The 17302-nt window shown below is 41.3% G+C and overlaps 1 protein-coding gene across 1 annotated transcript in view; it reads left to right on the forward strand.

The window, feature by feature from the left end:
- Positions 1 to 17302, forward strand: part of LOC133364551 (collagen alpha-1(XXV) chain-like) — a 234213-nt gene that overhangs the window by 15715 nt on the left and 201196 nt on the right. Inside the window, exons 2-3 of the mRNA XM_061585422.1 lie at positions 4896 to 4922; positions 16079 to 16096. Coding sequence (XP_061441406.1) covers positions 4908 to 4922; positions 16079 to 16096 — 33 coding nt within the window. The 5' untranslated portion in view covers positions 4896 to 4907. The remainder of the gene's footprint in view (positions 1 to 4895; positions 4923 to 16078; positions 16097 to 17302) is intronic.

The following is a 17302-nucleotide window of genomic DNA, read 5'->3' on the forward strand; positions in this document are numbered from 1 at the left end:
TTACTTTAAAAAACAAAACAAAACACCATGACCCTGATCCCCCTGGCCCCTGAAAAATAAGAAATAACAATTCTGAGCTACAGGTTTTGGCCTTGTAGAAATAAATGAAATAACCACTTTAATGAAGAAAGTAAATAAAGGAAATATTTATTCAGAAGGCAATAAAGGATGTAAAACAAGTGAGGCTGTAAGTTCATCATGCTAAAATCCATATCGGTGAATTTAAATTCCTGACATTTGTCCAGATCTAAAGATATCACCACACTGTAAATTGGTACCTGGAAAATCAAGATGCCCAAATAATTAAACTGATGTCAGCAGCAGAAAGACTATTTAGTAAAGGGAAGTTGAACACAAGACTCTAGTCGCCCAGGGTCCTGAGGAGTCATGGACCTCTTACTTTTTTGGGAGCAGGGCCCCTATGTCTCCTTTCCTGATGATTGGAGCCAATCAAAGTGAAAGAAAGCGAGTCAACCACTGAGAAGACTCTTTTCAATGGCTAACACACTTCACTTTTCATGCTGATTGGCTCCTAGGGACATCTGTTGTTGTGGGAGAAAGTGTGCACGGGAAGGACTGAGGAGTGTGGAGACAATGACAGAGAGCAAGCAAGCAACCGAGCAAGGGAAGGTGGAAAAGGAGGTAGGGGAGGGGAGAACTAGGGCTGAAAGGGGGGCTCTCTCTCTCTCTCTCTGCTGCACAACCTCCAGTTAATCTATTTGTTAATAAGAATCTTATTCTCAACCCAGCAGCAAAAAAAGGGGGGGGAGATTTGTGGGTTTGTTCCGGGTCAGAGTCAGGAGTAGCAGGGGAGGAGGAGGGAAAGAGAGAGAAAAAATACTTTTAAGGGTGGGGGACAGAAAGTGTGTGTTTGTTATAGTGTTTCAGCTTTTAATGATGATCTATATATGTGTGTCATGCATGGTAAGATGAAAAGCAAATAATATGCCTCTGTGTGTGTGTGCGTGTGTGTGTGCGCATGCGTGCAGCCAACACTAGATATTAGGACCAGAAATTTCCATGCTTAAGTTTCCTCCTAAAACTCCTAAGAGTTAAGGTGTTGGACTACAACCTGGGAGACCAGGGTTTGAATCCCCACATAGCCATGAAGCTCCGTGGGTGACCTTGGGCCAGTCACTGCTCTCAGCCTCATGAAAACCCTGTTCATAGGGTCGCCATAAGTCAGAATCGACTTGAAGGCAGTACAGACACACACACATATGCAGTTACTCTGAGTCTTAGTATGACAACCAAGCAGGGAAACTCAGCAAAAGAAGTTCTTTATCTTACAGCATCTTAGTACATAGGACTTAGTACATCTAAGTACATAGTACTTAGTACATTGCCTATGTATGTGCACAGAAAATAGTAGTTCTAGCTGAAAGGCAACACATGGAGATCTGCATTGATCACTACAATACATCAGTAATGGAAAGTACTCCAAACAAAGTAAGAGACTGAAGGCTCATTTTATTGTATAATTTTAGAAGGGTGTGTGTCTATGTGGGGCATGGGTGTGAGCGAGGGGGCATGCTGTGACTATAATGAAGGGACTCTGCAATCCTGAATTTGCCACTACACCACTGGTTGAACAGAAAGAGAACCTAACCTGATTATTATTGATTCCTCTCCCAGTTAATCAAATGGCAGTAAAATATGCCAAATTCTTATTAATGTAAAACATTTGATGATATAACTATTAAGCTTAAACATGTAAAGAGCATCATCCACAGGCACAAAGAATATATATTTGGTGCCACTAACTGTGATACCTTGTAAATTAACAATCATCCTAATAGCAATGTATAAAGATTCAAGATCTAATCCAGACTGTAACTTTAATACTGAAAAACTTGGAAAGGAAAGTGAAACTTTTCAAAGATAGAAAACAAATTACTCCAACAAACAAAACCAAAAATCTTTAGGAGCATCTAATGAGACCTTAATTAAATATAATTCAGCACTATTAATCTTGTATTGGGTATTGGGTTGGTTGCCAGTATAAAATACTAGTGACTCAAATCCTAGAAAATTTAAGGGTTAAAACAGTTCTTTAGAATGAATCCAGATTGACTTTTAACAGTCCATATAAAATCAGATGTAATTCTATTAACATGAATGAATGAATAATAATATTGAAACTCAAAATCTTGTGTATTGTGTAGCAATAAGTAATTAACCTTTGATACACATAACACAATAGTTACTGGTACAAGGGTCACTATTCATGTAAGAACAATAAGTAGGTATTTTACTCGCTTTAGAGAGCATGGGAAACTATTTAAATACTTGAGGCTGCATTCCTGTACACAGTGATCTGGAATTAAGGCCTGCTGAACTCAGTGAAACTTCCTTCTGAGTAGACAATTAAAAGACTGCACTGATATTGGCAGGACCACCAAGAGGGAGGCATAAGGGGTACTAGTGTACTGATGGGGACTGAGCCAGCAAGGGGCTCAGACCCTGAGCTTTTTTCTTTTTTTGTGAATAAGTCTCTAGCCCCTCTAGAACCAATGTTCCAAAACTAAATCTGCAGGCACCATTTAAAGTAGTTACTTTGGGAAGTATGAGCCTGCTGTTAGCTTTCATTGTTCAAATGACTGAAATAAGAGCTGTGTTTCATGAGTGCTAAAGAGAAGGCAGAGTCATACAAGCTAAAGGAGAAGGCTCTTCCTGCTTAACTTTTAGCACAGTTATGTCCACCCAAAAGCAAAAGGTAGGAGCAAAGGCAGGAATTTATGTCCTTTCTAACTCATGTTTAATTTCATGCATTTTTTTTCTGAGTATGTAAACATTATAAGAACTCTGTTAATGGAAATGCAAATACAACTCATCATCAGTATATTGCATGAAGGGTTGTGGGTTGAGAAAGCATGGCTTACGTCAGCCCTGCAAAGTAGCCAAGTGTTGCTGCTCAGAGAGAGTTGTATATAACAACCCTGCAGTTTAATCCAGTGTTATTACCCAGTCTTTTGGTGTTTTTGTTGTTGTTGTTGTTTAGGGAAATGCAGTTTCCCTAAACGTTAAACTGATTGTAGAAGCTGCATGGGGGAGGAAAGGATGATTAATTGCTTCCCCATCCATGAAAGAAAAAAACAGGGAGATTCTTGAGGATGGGTACTGCTGCTGATTTAAACACTTAAGTGGGTATATTATTGTCAAAGGCGGTAAACACACTAGTCACCAGATCAAAGTGTTTCCAAAAGCCACACCTGGAGGGGGAACAAGTTGTTCTGCTGATCAGTTGTGAAATTTCTTTGAAGCTGCATTAAAAAAACACACTTGAGCTGCTCCCACGAGGTTTTACAGTAAAAAGAGGTGAGGTTTGACTGGTGTCAGGTGCCCCTGTTTTCAGAGATGGACACGCACTGGAACCAGCAGAACAGTGAGTATGTTTCTACCCAAAGGCTCAAATTCTCTCCCACTCTTCAAAATGATACTTATTATGAGGCATAAGTAATAAATGACCACAACAAATTATCTAAAAATACATTGCTTGACTTGTACAAATGTAGGGCTTAATCCTAACTCCCAACCCCACTTCCTGCCAGTGCCACAGTGCGGTGTGGTGAAGCTACTGCCACATCCACAGCTCTGCTGCTCAGTACAGCCATGATAAAAAGTGGAGGGGCAGGAGGATCCGGCCAGATTCCCACACATGATGGCTATGAGTTGCGTCAGGACCAGCAAAGCCAGGTCTTGACTCAGCCCTGTCCCCTCCCCTCCCTGAAATGCCCTGTTTGGGGGCTTTCTGTTGGCCCCCACAAGCAGGGATACCACCACCAGGCTTCCCGCCCATTTGCACAATTGTCAAGTGGAAGGGGAGGTCAGTAGCAACTCAGTTGCTCTGACAGTGGTTACCAGTGGGAGGCTGCCTGAGCCAGGATCCAGCACCAGCAGCCTGGCAGAAGTGGGGTTTGCTCTGTTAATGTTCAGTTTATTCAAGCATGGGCATCTGAACCTTGGTTGTTGCAAATTTTTAATCTTTCTTTATTCCCTCTCACCCTCTTCTTGCACTAAATGTACCATTGCCAGCCTAAGATCGGTTGATAAAAGACCTACAGTAACAAAACTAGTTTATAACTAAGGAAACTTGAGTTCTTTGCATGGTTTAGGGTTGGCATTGGGGGCTAGCAGGGCTCTTTTGCTTTTAGCAGTTGTGTGGCAAGCAAAAATTCAGTGCTTTAAGCCTTATATGAGAAAAGCTTCACCTGTTGACATTCTGTGTATCAGACATCCTTTTACTTGTCTGTGGCCCCTGATTTATTTTGGGGCCCTCCACACCACCCACAAAAGAGGATACAAATCAGTATATGACACAGAGCATATGTACATTTTGTGCACATTTGTGTCTTCTTTTGTGAGTAGGGCGGAGTCTACATAAAGTACACTGGGCTAAGAAAATCCTTTTAGCACCCCCTGACTATTGGACAGTGCTTCTTTCATAACAGAAATAATATCTTAGAGACAAGTATTTATACTCAAGATACGTTCTTGAAACCATAATTGTGACAACAGCCTTACAGTACATGGCTTACCTCATGTAGCTACCCAATTGTTCAAGAAGAAACACAAAAGCCAGATGCATTATTTCATATATTGTTTTGTAAATACAGTTATGGCTTGCGAGTCTAGCTATCACAAACTCCTTCTTGTCAAGCACCAACAAATGCTTTGTGACTTTCCAAAATCCTGTTCTGATTAATACCTTTCTAAACCTACTTTTCCTGCTCTTTCTTTCTTTCAGCTTTGGTGACTGAGATGCCCTGAGGGCATTATACCTAATTGCTGACATTCAGCAAATAATAAACTGTTCCACAAGTTTGTATTTACCCTGACATAAGCATTCATTTGATTTAACATTTTTATGTTGTTTTGACTTTTGATTATCCTAGGGTCCAATTGGTATGGATGGAAAGCTGGTAGGTGACTCCCCCCCGCCCCCCAAGCAAATAAAAAGTACTAAGCCTTTCCATGAACTTTACTCTTTTCCTCCTTTCTTGAGTCAGCTTGCATATTTTTGTCAATTTATAATTCACTATCTATAGACGAAATTAAAAAATCTTTATTGATTTGACTTTATTCTATTATCTTTGTCTTTTTATTTTATATAACCTAATTCACTTGAGCGTAGCCATTCAAAAGAGTTTTATACTGGTTCACTACTACTGTTATTATGAGACCAGGATTCGAATCCCCACACAGCCATGAAGTGACCTTGGGCCAGTCACTGCCTCTCAGCCTCAGAGGAAGGCAATGGTAAACCCCCTCTGAATACCACTTACCATGAAAACCCTATTCATAGGGTCATCATAAGTCGGAATCGACTTGAAGGCAGTCCATTTCCATATTAAACTGAAACACCACCTTTCATTCAGAGAAGGCGCAAAATGCAATTTATAATTGCAAGATAGCAATAAATAGACTTCATCTGTTACTGTTCCCTCACCTGGAATCCTGTAGGACTGGAAACCTGTGATACTTCAAATGCTGTTGGACTATAATTCTCATAATCCTTGGTCATAGGCCATGCTGCCTGGAGCTGATAGGTTTTACAACATTGTGCCACAGGTTTTCCATCCCTGCTATAGCCCCTGACTTGGAATTGTCAGATACGACATACCCACAACCTTAAATAGTCAAATTCATTGCAATTGATTGATTGATTGATTGATCGCATTTGTACTCCACTCTTCAGCCAAAAAGGTTCCCAGAGTGGCTTACTTACAGACAGACAGACAGAAAGAAAGAACCTACATGCAGGCTTACAATCTAAAAAATACAACACACAAAGGGAACGGGGCAGAGAGGCTGGAGAAAACTCGGGCACTAATTCTGAAGTTCTTGAATTCTTATTAAATTAAATATATAATTCTCTAAATTCTCTAAGTCTAATGCTTTTTTCCTCAAGGAATTATATATTCAGATACATGTCTAGCGAACATTCAATGCCAGAACATTAATGAACTAACTGCGCATCCTATATAGAGTCTTTGATATTGCTAAAAGCCAAAATAATTACGGAAACTCTAGAAGTGATTTTCATTTATTTGGGTAAATTCTTTGTTGTTCCTCATGTGATGGGAATCCGTGAAAAATTACAAGGCTGGTGTGCAGGGGGAAAGTACTCTTTCTAAGGTACATTTCAGAGAGATGTACTGAAATCAAAGGTGCATTTAACGTTCTCTCCCGTCAGTTAGATTGAAATCCTATTTTCAAACCTTTATCCTTTGGATTATGGAGAGATGGACTGCTTTAGTCCATAAAAGTTTAAAGAGAAGATATTAATAGCTTATAATATTGTCTCTCAGTTACCTGTACCCTCTTAGTGGATGCCATGAGGACTGGTCAACTTTGGAATGCTATATCTACCAGGGTGCACTGGAAATTCACAACGTTTCTAACCTGAAAATACCATTTCAGAAGGTGTGAAGGAACCCCAGGTTTCTCTGTTTTATCCCTGTATTGTGGCTTTTGCTGCTGTTTTGCCACCATTATATAGGCTTCTTCTCACTGTGTGATCCTAGCCAATTAAGGATCACATAAATTGCCATAATCAATCAGATTTTGCTGTGAGATGATGTCATAAAGACAATTTAGAATGAAGGAAATACTTCCTGCCCTCACCCTGAATTGGCTTTATGACAGCACCATGTTGCCAAATCAATTTAGCCAACAACATCACAAAGCCAAATTAGAGTGAGTAAAGGGAGCCCTCTTGTTGAATGGGTGAGGGAGAAGGAGTCAAGCTGTGAAAACATTCACCCACAAAATTATTGTCAAATTGGGGGGTTCATAGGTGACAAAATTATGAAAAGCATTCCACTGTTTCAGCCAAAACATAAGATCTACTAAACATATTAGTATATCATTATACAACCACAAGAGTGTATACTATAGCCAGCATGGATTTTTCTCATTCTGCCATGTTAAATTGAAAATACCCCCATGGCATTCTGATGCTTCCCATAAGCTCACCAAAACAAAACCTTACAAAACGTATAGTCCTGAACTCAGAAACGCATGCTTAACAACCTTCTAAATTTTCATGGTGATATACAAAACAGTCAGATAGGTTTGAGAGTTCAAAGTGTAAAAAGAGAGAGAAAAAACCAAGACCCCTGTTGGACTTTTTTCTGTCAGTGTTCTCATAATTTGTTGAAATTAATTAAAAATCAGCCATGTTCACAGAGTACCTGTAATCCTATTACTGACCTTGCCCCATACTCTGACCTTCATCTTCTGCAGTTTAAAAGTTAAAAAAATGCCTGGCTGAAAATTAAATTTTTTTTGTATTGAACTGAATGATAAGGTCGGGCATGCTCAGTAAGAACCAACTGGCAGTGTTCTAAAAGCCAGACGCACAGCTGCTGGGCTTGGCTAATCGGGGGGCCACACCAGACCTTGATTTCACTTTAGACAATCATGGCTTCCCCCAAAGAATCCTGAGAGGTGTAGTTTGTGAAGGGTGCTGAGAGGAGACTCTTATTCCCCTGACAGAGTTCCAGTGGCCAGAGTGGCTTAACAGTCAGCTACTCTAATTGAAGCTCTGTGAGGGGAATAGGGCATCTCCTAGCAACTCTCAGCACCCTTCACTAACTACACTTCCCAGGATTCTTTGGGAGAAGCCATGACTGTGTAAAGTGAAATCAAGGTCTGGTGTGAATGTGGCCAGGGACAGCTTTGTTTTAAATGTGGGTGGGAGGCTACATGTGCTTGCTGTAGAATAAAAAGGGGGGGAATCCTGAAAAAGAACGATATTGTTCACAATATTTTCCTTTTGGAAAGGAAAGGGTCTTCTCCTCTGCCCAGTGCCCACCCATCCAATCTCATCCCCTCCCCCTTCCTCCCCCACCCTCCCATTCCTGCCCTCCTCCTCCCCTCTCTGCCCCTCCCCCAGTTGTTTCACCTATCCTAAGCATGATTGCACAGAAGTAAATCCCACTGAAGCTAATAAGCATGTAAATGATCAAACCTGCCCTGCCCTCCTCCTCCCTCCCATCACATCCCTTTTGCCCCTTTCCTCCCCATTCCTTCACCCCTCACCCCTCCTCTTCCAATCCCCTCCTTTCCCCTTGCAGGGGTTCCCAAGCCATAACATCTTGCTAGCAATCAGGTGCTTGGAAATTGTTGCACATGGGGCATTGCTAGCCCTGTGCTCGTTGCTAGCACTTCCCAAAGCACCAAACACAGAGCTAGCAAAGTGGTGATTTCTCCCCTCCCCTCCCCTCCCCATGGGGAGTGGGGACAACGAAGCTGGTATTTTACAGGCACCATGATTGCAAGAAAGGTCTCTCTCACAGCTGATCTGCAAAAAGCAGCTTTCTTCCCCCTGCATTTTGCATATCAGCCGAGAGAAGGACTACTCTCTCACGCATGATGCCTGTAAAATACAAGGGGCATTGTTTGACACGTGTTTCTTTCTCCTTGCACAGACTCACTGCAGCCGAAAGAGAGGGTGCATGGGGAGAGAGAGAAAAAGGGCTAAGAAGAGTGGGTGGAGAGTAAGGTGAGGTAGCATTTCCTCACCAAGAAGAGGGTAAAGGAAGGCTGAAGAAAGGGAGAAGGAAGGCTGCCTGTAAAATACAAGGGGAATTGCTTGTAAAGCCATTCTTTTTCCTTCGATCATGCTTTTTGCAGATTGTTTGTGAGAAAGTGGACTGGGGGGAGAGAGAGAGTCTCATGGAGGGTGGGGGAAAACAGAAAGAGCAAAGGGCTAAGAAGAATGAAGCTGCCTGTATTTTCAAGGGGAAGAAACCTGCTTTTTGTAGATCAGCTGTGAGAAGGAGTTCTGGATTGTGCAGTGATGTCTGGAAAATACCCCCACTCTTCTTAGCCCTTTATCTCTCTTCCCTCACCCTCCACTTTCTTCCAGACAATCTGCAAAAAGCACCATTGAAAGAGAAAATAATGCTTTACAAGTGATGTATTTGACAAGCAGTCTTCTGTCTTTCAGCTTTCCTTCCTTCGCCCCCCTTCTCTGTGAGGAAACACTGCTTTGCCTCACTCTTAGCGCCATCCCCTCCCGCTGGTGTGGCTGTTTCCATCTACCCTCTGCATTGGCTGCTATGGGGCATTGCTATGGGGCCTGCATGGGACTCTTTGAAAGCCCTTCATTTTAGTAAGATTCTGATGCAAATCCCATCTTAAATCAGGTGTGGCTGTCCCTCCTCTTGGTAACTTCCCTCTCTTAACTCCTGCTGACTCTCTCCCTCCTTGTGTTTCTCTCCCCCCCCCACAACATTAGATGGTGGGAGCCAATTAGCATGCAAGGAGATTCACACTAACTGATGTTTAGCTGTAGCGACTCCTGACCTTGCTGGATTCTCCGGCTCTCCTAAGGCAAGAGGAAAGGGCGTAGCTTTTGAACGCAAGCATACACTCGGCTTGATTGGCTGTAAAGACAGACAGAGGGACTCTAGGAGGGGGCTGGCTTAAAAAAAAGCATACCTGCTCATGACATCACTGTACCTCAGATCGCCTTCCTGAGACAGTTCAGGCACAGGGATCTGGCTTACATCCTCCACTGTGAAAACAGATGCAAATAATTCATTCCGTTTCTCTGCTATCTCTTTATGCTTCTTCAGCCCGTCTTTGACTCTCCTTTTGTCCAAAGATGCAACCACATGCCTAGCAAGTTTCCTGCTTCTAATGCATTTTTTTTTTAAAAAAAGGTCTTACTGTTATGAGCAGTGTGCTTCTTGAATTCTTTTTTAGCATCCCTTATTTATTTATTTATTTATTCGATTTGTTAGACGCTCATCTGGCTGACTTCCCAGCCACTCTGAGCGACGTACAATACAGCATATAACACATCAAAATATCAGAAACATCAAAAAACTATAACAGTATAACAATAACAATAAACAATATAATTAAACAGTGTCATAGAACCAAGTTCAGAATACAGTATCAGGGCGCCTCGCTTGTGTCAATCCCGAGGGTGCTTGCTTTTTTTTGGCCAAAGTTTGTTTCCATTTGAACAAGTCTTCTATTTCTGTTTCTAATAGTTTCATTGATTAAACCACACTGGCAGCCTTCACGAAAACCTTTTCTGATCTACAGTATACATTCTAGCTGAGCCTTTTCTGGTATTGTAGTTTTGAATAACCCCCAAGCATTATGGAGAGACTTGACCTTCATGACTTTCCCTTTCAACTTCCTTTTTACCATTCCCCTCGTTTTGAAAATTTTCCTCTTGAAATCAAATGTGGCTGTGTTGAACTTTTTTTTTTTTTTTGCAATTGTCCAATTACATATATGTTGAATTTGACAGCACAGTGGACATTGTTCCCAATTGGTTCAACAACACTTACATCTCACACTGCATTGTGGGCACCCCTCTGGTTGGTTCAAAGGCACAGACATTTAGCTATCTAGAAATGTTATCTGCTTGTTGTAGAACATGCTTTTACTCAGTCTATGTGAGAGTTATTGAAGTTACCCATTATAACGACACTTCCTCCTTTGGCTGCCTCTTTGATTTCACTCTCCATTTTAAGATTACAGGGCTGGGGGAATAATATGTCCCCAGTACTAAACTACTCTTGGGGTCTAGAACTGCCACCCACAACAATTCTGTGGAGGAGTCTGCCCCTTTTAGGATTTCTGATATTGTCCTCTTTGACCTACAGAGCAAAATCACCTCAAGTATGCCATTACCTGTCCATCCTATACAGATTGTATCCGGAGGTAACTATGTCCCACTGGTTCTGTACATTCCACCAGCTTTCAGTTATGCACATTAAATTTGTGCTTTTCTCTAAGACCAAGCACTCCAGTTCACTCATCTTGATTCAGAGGCTTCTAGTGTCAGCATATAAACACCTATATGTGGTGTCTCTCCATATGTCTTTGGCATGTATGTTTTACCCTGGGGCACAGTGGCCTCTTTGGGTTTGAATGGTTGTCACAGAGAGGAGGGCCAAGAACTCTTCTCAATTTTGCCAGAATGCAGGTCACAGAATAATGGTCTCACGTTGCAGGAAGCCAGATTTCAACTGGACATCAGGAAAAACTTCCTAACTGTTAGAGCCATACGACAATGGAACCAATTACCTAGAGAGGTAGTGGGCTCTCCGACACTGGAGGCATTCAAGAGGCAGCTGGGCAGGCACCTGTCAGGGATGCTTTAATTTGGATTCCTGCATTGAGCAGGGGGTTGGACTCGATGGCCTTATAGGCCCCTTCCAACTCTACTGTTCTATGATTCTATCATTCTACCCCTCTACCATTTGGACCAACATACACTTTTTAATTTATTTTGAACGGGATGCTCTTCAGTTCCTATCTGCTTTCCCTCAGCTATCAGTTTAAAAGCTGCTTTGCCACCTTTATAGTTTTAAGTGCCAAGATCTGGTTCCAAATTCAGTGTTTCAGTCATGCTTTCTTCCAGGATACTCTGTCTCGGGGGTTACCAAACTGTGGTCCATGGACCACTAGTGGTGCACGAGCTTCATTCAGCTGGTCTACATCATGTCTGTAGAAATACAGTTAAAAATCATACAATATCTATAGCATAGTGCATTACAGTTGTTTTCCTCCCACCTTAGGTTTTTGCTTTCCCCTAAGATTTTTGTAAGCCTACAAACCTTGGAGTTCTGAGTCTCTTGATACCACCCTCTTGTACATGGCTGATGCCATTTTGACTACATAAGCAACTCAAGGCCTGCACATCAGAAACAGAGAGAATGATGATACAGTATACCTGGATTCCTGGGATATTACCCATCTGGTAACTTTTTATTAATGTAAGAAAGAAGTTCTTTGCTCAGAGGTTCAAATCTTTTGTTAATATGAGACAAACACAGGAAAATCAGGAAATATGTCCAGTGCTATCATATCCATGTTCCATAAGTCTCTTATGCTTTTTTAATCAATAAGACTCTGGATGGTAGTATTCAATGCTAGTCCTGCTAAGAGTAGGCCCATTGAAGTTAATGAACATAACTAACATAGGTTCATTAATTTCAGTGGGTCACCTCTGAGCAAGACTTAGTTGAATATGACTCAATTTTTGCACTTTATGCTGCCTTAATCGTAGCTGCCACATATAACAGTATAGGCTTGAAGATGTCTCACCATATTCCATGTATTCTGAATCGGTATAGGGTTTTGCGCAACCATACTGTCCATGGAAACTCGGTTCATTACAGCTGTTTCACATCTGTCTTCTGAGCTCTTACGGAACACTGTGGAATAATTTATCTTTGTCACTAAATGTTTTGTTTTTGTGTTTTTAATCTCTCTCTCCCCCTCCCTCCTTTTCCAAGTGGTAAAATCCTCTGTTTTCCTCACTGCTAATGGGCTATGGTGGGAAATCCTGGCATCTTTCTTCCAGGTAGCACTGGGCATAGGTGATTTCTCTCTCAGCAAGGGCTGACTTATTTGGGCTGTGTTTGTGAGAAATGTGGGGCAAGTAAGTATAGAACAGCACTCTTTCATGCAGTTCTTCAGCTGGAGATACTCTAGAATAGAAACATGAAAATGATAACAATCTATGATGAAAACTATCAGTTTTAAAAATTAATTTAAAATGCATTTTCTATAGAAGAACCCCCCCACCCTCCTCTATTCTTCTCTTAAGTAATGTCTTAAAGTAGAATGTTGCACTTTGCTAAACTTGAATTTTACTGACTGTGGCCTATTAAATATAGCACACATATCAGCTGATAAGACAAAGGGCTACTACTTCTTGCAGCTGGAGAATTTGACCATCTGCATCTTTGGGTCTGCTTTATTATACAGCCATGAGAGTGGCTGTATACTATAGCCAGCATGCATTTTTCACATTCCTCAATGTTAAATTGAAAATATTCTCATGCCATTCTGTTGCTTCCCATAAGCTCATTTCAAAACAAAACCTTGCAAAACCTATAGTCCTGAACTCAGAAACGCTTGCTTAACAACCCTCTAAATTTTCATGGAAATACACAAAAGAGAGAGAATTGAGAGTTCAAAGTGTAAAAAGAGAGAGAGAAAATCAAGACCCCTGTTGGACTTTTTTCTGTCAGAGTTCTCATAATTTGTTGAAATTAATTAAAAATCAGCCATGTTCACAGAGTACCTGTAATCCTATTACTGACCTTGCCCCATACTCTGACCTTCATCTTCTGCAGTTTAAAAGTTAAAAAAAATGCCTGGCCAACTTTTAATTAATTTTAAGAAATTTAGCATTGGAGTCAATGATAAGTGTGGGCATGCTCAGTAAGAACCAACTGGCAGTGTTCTAAAAGCCAGACTCACAGCTGCTTGGCTTGCCTTGCCTAATCAGGAGGCCACACCCACACTAGACTTTGATTTCACTTTAGACAGTCATGGCTTCCCCCAAAGAATCTTAGGAAGTGTCGTTTGTGAAGGTTGCTGAGAGGAGACTCCTATTCCTCCGAGAGAGCTCCAGTGGCCAGAGTGGATTAACAGTCAGCTGCTCTAATTGAAGCTCTGTGAGGGGAACTAGCAACTCTCAGCACCCTTCACTAACTACACTTCCCAGGATTGTTTGGGAGAAGCCATGACTGTGTAAAGTGGAATAAGGTCTGGTGTGGATGTGGTCAGGGACAGCTTTGGTTTAAATGTGGCTGGGAGACTGCATGTGCCTGCTGTAGAATAAAAAGATGGGGGAAACACTGAAAAACAATGATACAGTGAAACAATGTTTTCCTTTTGGAAAGTAATGGGGCTTCCCTTCTGTGCAGTGCTCAGAGGCACATGTTACCAAATTATCCCAAGCTACACTGGAAGTGGATTGCACTGTGAAAGAACAACCCAAATTGTGTTTGCATTTTGACAAATTTGTAGGGCACTCCAATATCTTAGAGAGGAGGTCAGGTCCCCTGCTCCCCTGGTGCATTCACTATAGCTGTCCAATTTCCCTGCTTTTTAAAGTTTGATAGAAATATCTGTTGACTATAGGTATGTTCTTAAACCGCAAGGTTGTTGTTTTTTCCTATTCGTTAATTTATCTTATTTGGCAAAGCTGCCGTTTTGTCCTGCTGAGACACTACAAGTCTGAAAGTACAAGCTGATTTTTATCTTTGTCTCAAAGTAATCAAAATGTTTGGCTAGCAATTTGTGATTTTGTGCAAGGCAATAAAAATCCAGCTGGACTTTCAGAAGTCAAGCTTAGCTTACAGAAATTTCAGTTTCTAAAGGAAATGGAACTTCTAATAAGAATGATCAAGAAGAAGGCTGCACCAGTTCATCCATCTCTCTCCCTCTCTCTCTCTCTCTCTCTCTCACACACACAGACACACACACAGAGAGAGGAAATTCCCAGTGTGATAAATTTATCCATTGTTAGTGGTCCTCTGGTTATGCAAGGAGTTTCTGGGGGGAAATTGGAAAAACAATAAATATTTTGGAAGATTGAGGTTAGAACCCAAAGTATGCTTGTTAACAATATTGAAAGCAGCAAGAAAGGGTTTTTTGTTCCATATGACTATAACTAGGGGTGACCCTACCATTTGGCAAAGCTACCACAGGCATCAGACGCTAAGGGATATAGAACAGACACAGCTTTTTGATGCATGTGGCCTGCAATTTCCTTCTAAGGTAGCCTGCTACCCTCAGGAGCCATGGAAGACTCCACCCCATCACATTATTGTACATGGAATGGAAGAGGTGCCATTTTGCTGCATCGAGCACCAAAATACCTTGGTACAGCCCTGGCTATGATTACTTTATACCAGATATTGGAGGGCTCCACAAACAAATAAACTAAGAAAATTGTATGTAGAATTAAGGAATGCAGCTGTCTTAAGTAAACTAACGTGAGAATTGTGATTGAAATGAGAAGTATGTAATGAAACTATATTTGAAAAGAAAAGGGATTGTTTTATACAAGTCTGGAGTGCAAGACAACGTGATGTAGGAAATTTGTTTCCATTGTTACAGTTTTTTTGTTGCTTTTGTCTGTAACAGAATACACAATTTATTTTATTGTTTCTTTGAAAAATAAAACAAAAATAAAAGTAGAATTGTTCCAAAGCATTTTGAACAACAAAAATTTACCAGGGGAAATCAACAATGTGAAACACTGGAATGTTTCTTCATTATATGCCTTAAATACATACATACAAAACATAAACAATGCAGGTTATAGTTTGAGGGTAGATGGACACCCTTTGAGCAGTTTTGCAAGTTTAAAATATTGAGGTGTCTTGTGACTGACATGGAAGAGTTTGTATGCTATTTTGAACATCTAACAGCCGTTCTAATTTAGCTTTATGCTTGGTGGTGGGAAAAGAGAACCACTACTAGAGCCACTGCCAAATCCATTGCCCTACCATTTCACCATTGCAGCTTCTTAATTTTCTCTTCCACTGACTGCTCATTGAAGGAACCTCCACTTGAATTTCAGGAAACCTTCCTCCCCCTCCCCTGTCTTTCACATACACAGCACCATAGCTCACCCTATTCAACAGGATCCACCATTCCGTGGAGGAATTTAAGGGGCAGGTACTGCTGTGTGTTAAGAAGACCATGGAAGTCACAACTTAACCCTAGATCCAGCCCAATATTTAGAGGTTTCTGCATTTAGGTCCTACTCTCAAGCAGTCTTATCAAAGTTCATTATCAGCCAATGATGCTATCTCAGAAATATTCTGGTTTCAGGATTATAGCATGCATGCTGTGGGATTTCTCAAGTAGTTGGGAATGACTGGTTCTCTTCCAACTTTGATGGTTTGGCAAATGAATTTTATGGAAGTCATTAACAGCACATTTTGAAAACAAACTTGCGGTTTCTTCATCACACATTTTACACTGAATTTACTTCTGGCTTGCACTTAACTAACTAGAAGCTATAAGAAGCTTTTTAAACTGAAAATTCTTGTTGAAATTTCTTGTTCTGTCACTCCATTATGGATCTGTTACTTTTAACTAATTCACTAATTGGAGTTCTAAGCAAATGTCTTTAAGCTATGGAGTTTCACCTCTGGAGTCTGTATTTATAGAGGGTACTTTTCACCCGATTATTCACTGTTTTCTGATTAGAAAGCTGAGACTGCCATTTTGGGAATGGGTGGGGGAGGCAAACAAATTTAGGCCCTTTGTAACTCTTCCTTTTCTTTCTTTGCAGGGTCAACCTGGTCCTCAAGTAAGTGTCATCTTGGATTATTATGATTATTAGTGGAACCTACAGCAAAACGTTGCAATGTAGAGAATCCTGTTCAGTGTACCAGTCAGCCAGCCAGCCATGCCTTCTTTCAGGATGTTCCATTCCATTCTCCCTGTCAGACCTAGCACCAGCGGGCGGCTAGGTCGGCCACTAGCCGGGGGCCCTGTGGCTGGGAAGGTGGAGCTCCCGCTCCGGGATCCCTGCCAGCATCGGGTGGTGGGGTGTCATCACACATCTCAACCAGAAGGTGGCACGGATTGTGGAGCGGGAGCAACATCACTCCTGCATGTATGCACAGTCAGCACGTGGAGACATCAGTATGCCCCTGCTGCCATCTTGGGTAATGGCAGACATGTGCGCTGACATGGCAACACAAGGGGTGGCGCTACTGGGTGTATTTAAGCAGGTGTGGAGGCCTGCTGCAGTCTGGTGCCAGCTCTGCCCCATACCCCTGCTTTTTCATTCCTTCCTCCCCACCCTCCAACAGATACTGTGGCCACTAAGCATGCTCAGTCCTCCTTGGGTTTTTTTGGAGGGGATGGGGGGCTCTTTTAGAGGGGGTTGACCTTTTAGGGTTTTTTTGGCAGTTGTAAAACTTGAGGTTCCCTCAAGCATGCTGATACCTTTCTTGCTTGGTAGCCCTCTTTTGCCTACATAGCTGCTATAACCCAACAACTGAGTTTGCTATTAGTATAGTATTATTTTTATCATCATCATCATTTATTACAATAACTATGGATTATGTGGGATGAAACTGATGTTGCAGGTTTGGTTTGGTTAGTTTAAAATCACTATGAACTGGCCTAATTATTACCCAACACAGTATGCCACATATATTTCCCAGAAGGAACAACTGGGGCCCCCCATATGCTTGCGTTCTATCAGCTGTTTGACCAGATGGTGCTTTTAACAATGTATTACTAAATAAAGCAAGTCTCTTAACTGTGGCTTGAAACTTTGTCACAGAACTTTGAAGTTAGATAAAATATCTTAACAAATGTGTTGCAGGAGCTGGTTTGCATTAACTGCTTATTAATCACATGCTAATAATGCTGCTGTAATCCAGGAAGCCTTCAGTTACTTAGGATAATATTGGCCACTTTGATTAATTATATGCAAGCCTGGAACTGGTGTCTGCTTTGTTTAAGAACGGGGCATAATTAAATAAATGTGAATTCATCCAAA

The sequence above is a fragment of the Rhineura floridana genome, chromosome 9 (assembly GCF_030035675.1).
Source record: "Rhineura floridana isolate rRhiFlo1 chromosome 9, rRhiFlo1.hap2, whole genome shotgun sequence".
Classification (NCBI taxonomy): Eukaryota; Metazoa; Chordata; class Lepidosauria; order Squamata; family Rhineuridae; genus Rhineura; species Rhineura floridana.